The 7,902-nt window shown below is 48.5% G+C and overlaps 2 protein-coding genes across 2 annotated transcripts; both read left to right on the top strand.

Annotated features, from left to right (window-relative positions):
- Positions 1-555: 555 nt before the first annotated feature.
- On the top strand, positions 556-1,670 carry BCR38DRAFT_407010 (uncharacterized protein; the record flags this gene model as incomplete). The annotated part of the gene is made up of 4 exons (XM_040858122.1): positions 556-698; positions 747-792; positions 984-1,289; positions 1,515-1,670. 4 exons carry the CDS (start codon positions 556-558, stop codon positions 1,668-1,670), a joined length of 651 nt encoding a protein of 216 aa, XP_040717611.1.
- A 1,217-nt stretch (positions 1,671-2,887) lies between these two features.
- BCR38DRAFT_425445 (small secreted protein) lies at positions 2,888-3,992 on the top strand. The gene has a single exon (XM_040859719.1). The coding sequence runs from the start codon at positions 3,343-3,345 to the stop codon at positions 3,850-3,852; it is 510 nt and encodes a 169-aa protein (XP_040717610.1). The 5' UTR covers positions 2,888-3,342; the 3' UTR covers positions 3,853-3,992.
- Positions 3,993-7,902: the final 3,910 nt, after the last annotated feature.

Genomic DNA, 7,902 nt, shown 5'->3' with positions numbered 1-7,902 from the left:
ATTGTTAAGTTAAGCCAATTCGACAGAGCCGAAATAGGTGGCCCGCTAAGGGGTGTGGCCCGCTTATATGTGGATTACGTTACCACAGAATCCTCTTGGCCGCCCCTCCCACGGGAAACTACCGCTTCCAGGCTCCACAACCGCCCCGACCAATCACTAGCGGCACTTTCAATACGGTCCAATCATATGCCTCATGCCATTTTATAACCAGGTGGATGGAAGAATGTCTCTCTCTAGGGCTCTACTCCAAACCATGGAAGCGTGGTGCAAAGCGCCAAGTCGTGGTCCAAATCCACGGCCAAGCCTGTAGCCATGGAACAGCTTCTTTCGACGTTCCCCCGCACGGTTACTCCTCGCTGAATGTCAGTATCGACAACGACTTCATGTTCGTATACCACAGCTATCGACAGAGCGTTTTTGGTTTTCTCTCCGAAAAGGAAATCAGAGAGTCCAGGGACGCTTATCAGAATGTTGGACTGCTTAATCAGCAAGCTGCTCTTCTTTGGGCCAGGGAAAACATGAAATATTGTGATAGGATCCCAAGAACATCAGTATATGGCGTCAATCTGCCGGAGGGGGCTCGGTCATTGCTCAGATGATGGCAATGGTGGTCAAACTAGCCCCAAGTTGTTCAACAGAGCCCTTGCCAGGAGTCTGTACTGGGTGAAGCAGTATAACTACGACGATCTGGAAGCCAAGTGGGTCATTAGTAGACTGCTGAATGTCACGGGTATTTTCTAGTACAGAGTGAAGGACGAGAGTGTTAGAGAGAATTCGGTTGCCAGTTACCAGGTAGGTAGTAGCAGTGTAGTGTAGGGGACTCAACAACGACAAGTTAATGGCTGCCGCTCTTCAAGAGAGGGGGTTCACAGCAGTCTATTTATGCATTGTCGACCCTCGCATAGACCAGACCCCGGCAAGCCACTGTGGCTTATCTGCACCTGACACTGAATCTGAATGACAGTACCAATTGAATGAACCAGCTTCGCTTCCTACGAGCACCCGATTACCAGACCCTGTTCAATGCCAGTATTGGTGTCAATTCGTCAGCTGCCGGGTTCGACTACGCTCTTCGAGGGTGCCTCTCACACTTTACCGTCGATGAACTGACGGAGATGAAGTTGCTGTACCCTGCTAGCGGTACGACGAAAAACATTGAATACAACACTAATTTCGCGCAGGCTGGTCTGATATCTCGGGATATCGTGTTAGCCTGCCTTGGCTATTGGCTAGCTTCTTCCGTGGACAGGGAGTGGCAGGGGAAGTATATCGTTATTCCCGCTGTACATGTAAGTGGATTCGAATACCATTGGAAGGTTGAAATTGCTCATTCACTTATTATCCTGATGCGGTCCAGTCCGTAATGACTATGTACAACGATTTCATAAATTACAAATCATGAAATGTCATTGGGGTTTTGTCATCCATAGAGTGGCTCGTGAGCAGGTTCTTATCTCTCTAGACAGCAGAGGAACGACAATCTGTGTCAGTCGAATCTACTGTAGCCCCTGAAGCCATCCTCACAAAATTCCCATCTCTGGACCCCTGAGATCCAAATCGATATATGGCGGCAATCTTTCAACATCCTGAGGATTTTTGGTATTGGCCAATCAGGGTCTATGAGTACACCAAAACTGGCAGCGCTGGCGCAAAGTACCACTGATAACTAGGGGCCGCACAGGCCAGCCATTTGGGTGAGTTGTGTGGAGATGGAATTCGACGTTGGCGAGACGCGAAGTGGAAATTTCTGACACATCAGCCCAAGCGTGGCCCCGTCAGAAAGTGGAAAAACTGACCAAGAAGCGAGACACAGTTGGCACTGCCAAGTGGCCAGGTCACCCAATAGGAACAGTGAACATACGACGGAGCTAATTTGTTTGACGTTCTGAGAAGAAGGAAATCCCAAGCTGGTAGGTGGACCTGCACCGTCCTAGTAACTACGGGATCAGCATAATCGGTAGCATAAGCGCGTTCTCGTTCATTTCCCTTCAATCATACCGGTACTTCGTTGAAGTATCATCACCGTGAAGATCTCATGCCGGTATTAGTATCACAACACTGGATATCGGACGACAAATCGGTTCCTGGTATTGGCATCCGAGCGCTTACGAGTGTTTCGTCGAATATGCCATTGTTTTCGGGGTATCCAGTTCGGCACAGACGCCGTCCCGACTTCAACCGCCGTCGGTCAAACAATCCCCTACCTTCTTGAGGTTGAGTCTTCAGACGAAGTGGACCCCCGGAGCTTGTCTGGCTTGTCTGACTTTTCATCCCTGTTGCCAAGCTGCCAAGACGGTTCCTGTTTGCGGAAGTTATGATGACCTCGGTTTTGGGCCTGCAATGGTCACTTATGTGACAGGAAGGAGGTGCTGCTACGACGAGGTGGATGCAGTTGATGACTTTTGCTACTGCATGCGCAATCGATATCCACAGATCGATGCGACTGGAAACCATCTGATATGTGTGTTTCTGGAATTCCGATGCAGGCTCTTGTGGATACAGATCTGCCGTGCTGTGTCCCAACCAGACTTCCTAGATCTGCGATAGAATATTGCAGAATATGTTTTTGTGAGTTGAAATAACCTTAACTGAGAATACCCCAAGGTAATAAACAAATCGCGGTAACAAATCATCAGTCGATAGTGCACCAAATTCATATTCATATGGAGTGGAGTAGCACTAACGGGATCCCGCCGTGACGTTGATGGCGCGATTGAGCCGTAAAACGCAGCCCACTTCCTTCATGAAGTGGATGTAAGCCAAGAGTCGAAAACACCAGGTATCATCTTATTCATTTGTACTATGACGATCGCGCATCCGAATGTTCGTCCTGTCATTAGGCGAGACACTCATTGGCATCTTGGCAGATCCAGAAAACAGGAGCAGACACGGTTTCAGCCAAGCTTAGCCAAGCGCAGCCAAGCGGCCAAGCCCTTCACCATCTCATGTTCCGTCTCGGGTCCACATGCAGCCAAGACTGAGAGAGCAATATGCGCGCGTGAGGCTCAAGTCACGATGCTGAAAGCAGAAGATCGTCGGGATGAGGAGCCAAACCCAAGAGGTCGGTGGTCTGGTCGTATGGAAATCTGAAGACTATAAGATATTCGACTGTCCGGCCTCCAACCTGGTTTCCCTTCTCTCTCATCATCACACTTCGAGCCAATCATTCCTCAGCCCGGTCTTCTTCTTCTCTCTTCACCCACTTACAGCTGTGCTGTCTTTCACTTCTAGCCAACTCCTCGATCATTTTTTGTCAATCTTCACATTTGTTTCGCTAGTCGAGCAAATCCATACGATCAGTCAATCACTATAATCAAAACTTCAGCCTCAACATCCATCACTATGCGTTTCACCACCGCCTTCGTGGCCGCCTTTGCTGCCTCCGCCATCGCCGCCCCGACCAGCCTGAGCAACAAGGCCCACAAGCGCGGCGTCTTCACCACGCAGACCTACAACGACATCTCCATTTCTGGCGGAGTTGCCGGTAACGCCGAGGCCGAGGCCCTAGCTGTCTTCTCTGCGCTCGACATCGATAATGCGGACGAGGCCGACATCGACTTCCTCAGCTCGGTCAACAGCATCTGCAACGACGCCGAGGAGGGGGCCTTCAACCCGGCCATCGACGAAGCCGACGGCGAGGAGGCTGACGCCCTCCAGCGCGGCAAGATAAAGAACAAGGTCCTCAAGCTCGAGGCCACCCTGCTCCGCCTCCAGATCGAGCAGGCTCAGGGCGCTGATGTCGCCGATGAGATTGCCGCTGAGCAGAAGAAGCTCGACAACAACATCTCCCAGGATGTCGAGGCTGCTGGCCTACCGTCCACTGCCCTGGAGTTTGATGCCACCACTGCTTAAGCGATATGGGATTTTGGCAAAACAATTCGAGAAATGACAAGTGGGGTTGTCGAGAATTGTCTGGGAACTTGAAAACAGATATCATGAAGGAGTAAACCTAATTACCTAGTAATAGCTGGAATGGACAATAATCTCTCGAATACGTCTTGCGTTTGCTCTTGCCATGTGACAGTGACACTAATTCACATTCCCCTAATTAACAATTTGTTAAGAGTCACTGAAATCCGCCTCTTGGACATTTCTGCTCAAATCTAAGGTACCTGTGCAATATACCCCTTGGAAGGACCCAATTTGCTTGGCTCAGAGCAAAATGTTTAGCCCTTTTCTCGTTGGTTTATCGATAGGAAGTTGTGTTTTCGGCGTTAGATAGGTTGAGATTATACTCTCGCTGAAGTCGAAAAACATTTGGCTTACCGACCATATTAGTAAATTTCGAGTTGGCCAACTCATTCCATCCTTCGTTCTAACGTAGTCATAGTAGTCAACTTACCGTAAAATAAGCCTCTCTAGGTTTCTTCGTTGCGTGCAGACTTCAGGGTATCACGGAACCTGGTGAATGTAGGAATGATTACAATCTGGATATTAACTTTAAAAGTGCATGATTTGGGCCATACATAAGATCCAATCTTTACACCCGTCCTGCTCACACGTCTGAAGTTCAACCATATACCATTGTGAGCGCTTCGGGTCCACGCCGCATGATGGCATGTGCTGCAACCATCAGAAATAACATCTGCACTTATCGCGGCGACTTAATCAGAACGCTTTTGAGGAGAGTTTCGGTCCTTGGAGGCAGTGGCGGGCCCGTCTCGAAGACCTCGTCGTTTTCCTTCCAATGCCAATGGTACTGCCACTGGTACAGAGACCAGACCAACCATAGTGCTCCACAAGAAGGCCCTCAACACGCCATCGATCCGGTGGGCCGAAGTCGAGGTTGCAGTGAAAGATGGACCTCGTCTTTAAAACCACACCCTGGAAGACTTCAGCGCATTGACTAGGCACAGGCTGGCGATCCACGATCAGGGGAATGCGTTGACGGGTCATCACTGTTGAGGCGAGAGCTCGTGCTTCGACCAGCCATTTGGATATGTAGTGAATAATGTGAATAGTCTATAGCTGGGGATTGTATCTAAGCCGCAATGTCTGCAATGCGGATGCATCCTCAACAGACCCTCACAAGTTGACTCGTCGCTCGATTTAGAGGATATTATCCTAGCAAAACGGGACCAGGCCACGTGCATGGCATTCCGAAAGGCGTCGTTGCCCTCTTCCAACACAACATTGCGCATGTGACGAGATGAAGGTGATGGCTGAGGCGGCTGCAGAAAACCTGAATTTGCCCTTAGCAAAGTCCAGTCAAAATCCAGCACTGTGCTTATGGGCATATCTGCAAGAAAATTGCCAAACCCAGAATATCTCGTCAAGATTGGCTTCTATAGGGATTGCCCATAGCCCGACGGTCAAAGCGACGACCTTGGGAAGACCTCGAGATGGAATTGTGGACGTCGCCTGAGTATATAACGGATGAGTCGAGATAGTTGTAGTACGTAGTGGATGGCCTCACCCCAAATCCTACCCCTAAACGCTTTTCCCGTCGGTCTCTCCGTAGAGTCCGGGTTTGTGTATGGACAATAGGCACTAGAGCGCTTCGAGGTGTGTGGGGGAAGGTTCGTTCATATCTTTAAGTGCCCCTGTTAGCCGCAGAATAGTCGGCTATCTTGACAGCATGTGATTTGGACAACTCCAACAGTCTTAAAGAAGAAGCGACTTTGTGACTGATAGCGCCCTGATTTTTTCATCGTACTTCTGAAAATTGTTTTTCTTAAATTAAAGATAAGGACAGGCATTCATCGTTTGATGGGCATCTCACATGGTCAAGTATCAAATGAGCACGATACGATGGTGCAACTGCACCGTACAAGCTCTTTTCACGATCTCTTGCCCGCAGACAGCGTTATCGGGTAGAACTACCACAGAAGAAGACTAACAAGGCGAGTATAGATGCGCGACAACTACAGGTGCATATAGGAAATGTCCTATTACCCGGGGAATATCGTGAAGAGTTGACAAAGTCATCATGTTTGGTTAGTTAACGTAGTCCACACAAGCGAACGGGTCACCCAACCGAACGGGTCACGCCAACTAGCAAAACATGGAATTCAACACGATTTCGCAACCACAACGCCGTAAATCAATTAAAACTACTCAGAATACTCTTGCCCAGATGATTCTATCTCTACCTGACAGGTTCACGCATTATGCCCGGTCTTCCCGCATACGCCACAGCGCCGTTGCCGTGGCTGGCCACGATTTGATCCAGCGCTATTTCCACGCATTTCCTGCTGTACTTGCTGCGCAACGTCCTTTTGATCTTGAAGATCTTGTACGTCTTGTGAATTAAGTGATCCTCCAAGCCGTACTCGTGTTTTTTGGCCCTGCGCCGCTTGCCAATTAGAGTATTTGCCTCTCGAATTTCGGCGACCTCAGCTTGGAGTAAAGCCATCTTATGCATAATACTCCGCGCTCCTTTCGAAAACTGATCGATAGCATCGTAAATTGACGTCGGGGAGATATTTTGATGCCTGAAATTCGAGATTTAATAAATTCGGATTGCGAAGTAGCCTCGATTGGGTTGTTTGGCGTCCGAGAAGCCCAAAGAAGGGTTTCCCGCGTAAGGGGCCGGGAGGACGTTGGAGTCTGTGATTTCACATCCAGCTTCTCAATAACAATATCTGGGCTTAAAGGCACAAGCCCAGCCACTTGAAAGCCTGCACGAATATTGCTTTCGGTCAGGCTCTTCTTGAACGCGTCGCAAAATGCCGGAAGAAAGTCCTCCTTTGTGATATGCGAGTCGCGTAGCAGTCGGTTTGCCATATCTTCAACAGCACTTAGTCGGGGAGGAAATGCTTGCGAATCTAGCTCAATTATCCTTTGAATAATCGTATTTTCTTCTAGTTTTGTTAAATTCCGACCGTTGGCTTCGATATTGCGACGTGATTGACGTTTTTGAAGACGCGCCTGGAGAGTAGTATTCGAGACTTTGTAAATTGTTGCAGCACGTCGGATACTAAGTGTTGAGTCATTTCTGATAGCCTGAGTTGCAAGGAGTAATTGAGATTCTTTTTGAGCAGAATCCATCGAGAATTAGTTGCGTGGTAAAGTTAGGAAGTTTAGTTCTATTTTTTGCTATGGGCGTGACCCGTTCGGTTGGGTAACCCGTTCGCTTGTGGACTACGTTACACGTTTGGTTATTTAACCTTTTTGCCCGAGATACGACGGCGTCCGGCAGATTTCGCTGTTTCTCGATGACCGGACTGAATTAATTGTTGACAACTGTCTCTGGCTGCTCATTAAAGACCCTGGAGTCAGTCAACCTCTACATATTGAGCCAGGGAAGACGGAAAGTCGCGAACATAGGACACTCGAGTAATATCCGCGCTTAAATTTCCATAGATATACTGGTTGCATGGCTTTCAAGCCTTCTCGATGCTAGAAATAAAGCTTCATGACGAATACGATCCCAGACCATCATCTCCGGATGCAACAAAGGTCAATAAAAGAGAGTATTGATACCAGCGTCTTGTCTTGAACGCCCATGCTGACGCATGCTTGGGAAGCTCCTACGGCTCAAAGGACTACCCAAAATATCCCCGGAGGTAAAGTGGCAGAATAACAGATTTGGCCACCATTGGATGGGCGATGTGAATGATACCAGGGTGATACGTGACCCTGTAGCTATAGATAAGATAGATAAGATAAGATAAGAGCTATAAAAGAGCTGTGACAGGCCTACTACAATAATTCACACCCCATATGCACCTACATCACAGGGCATCTTTATCGAGCGTCCTGAACGGTCTGGTAGTAGCGGTTGTACTGCTGGATTATTCTTCTACTACTCTGGATGCCAATCGATAGCGACAGGTACTGGATGATAGGACATAAATTAGGGTGCTATGACTCGCTCGGCAAAAGGCCTGTCACCGTTCAGTTGCTGGATGCATATACGATCGAACTGTTTAATGAAACTATTCACGATATATTGTTTTC

Source organism: Pseudomassariella vexata (genome assembly GCF_002105095.1).
Source record: "Pseudomassariella vexata strain CBS 129021 chromosome Unknown BCR38scaffold_4, whole genome shotgun sequence".
NCBI classification, from domain to species: Eukaryota; Fungi; Ascomycota; class Sordariomycetes; order Amphisphaeriales; family Pseudomassariaceae; genus Pseudomassariella; species Pseudomassariella vexata.
The sequence above is the reverse complement of the archived record's forward strand: the minus strand, read 5'-3'. Positions and strand labels throughout refer to the sequence as shown.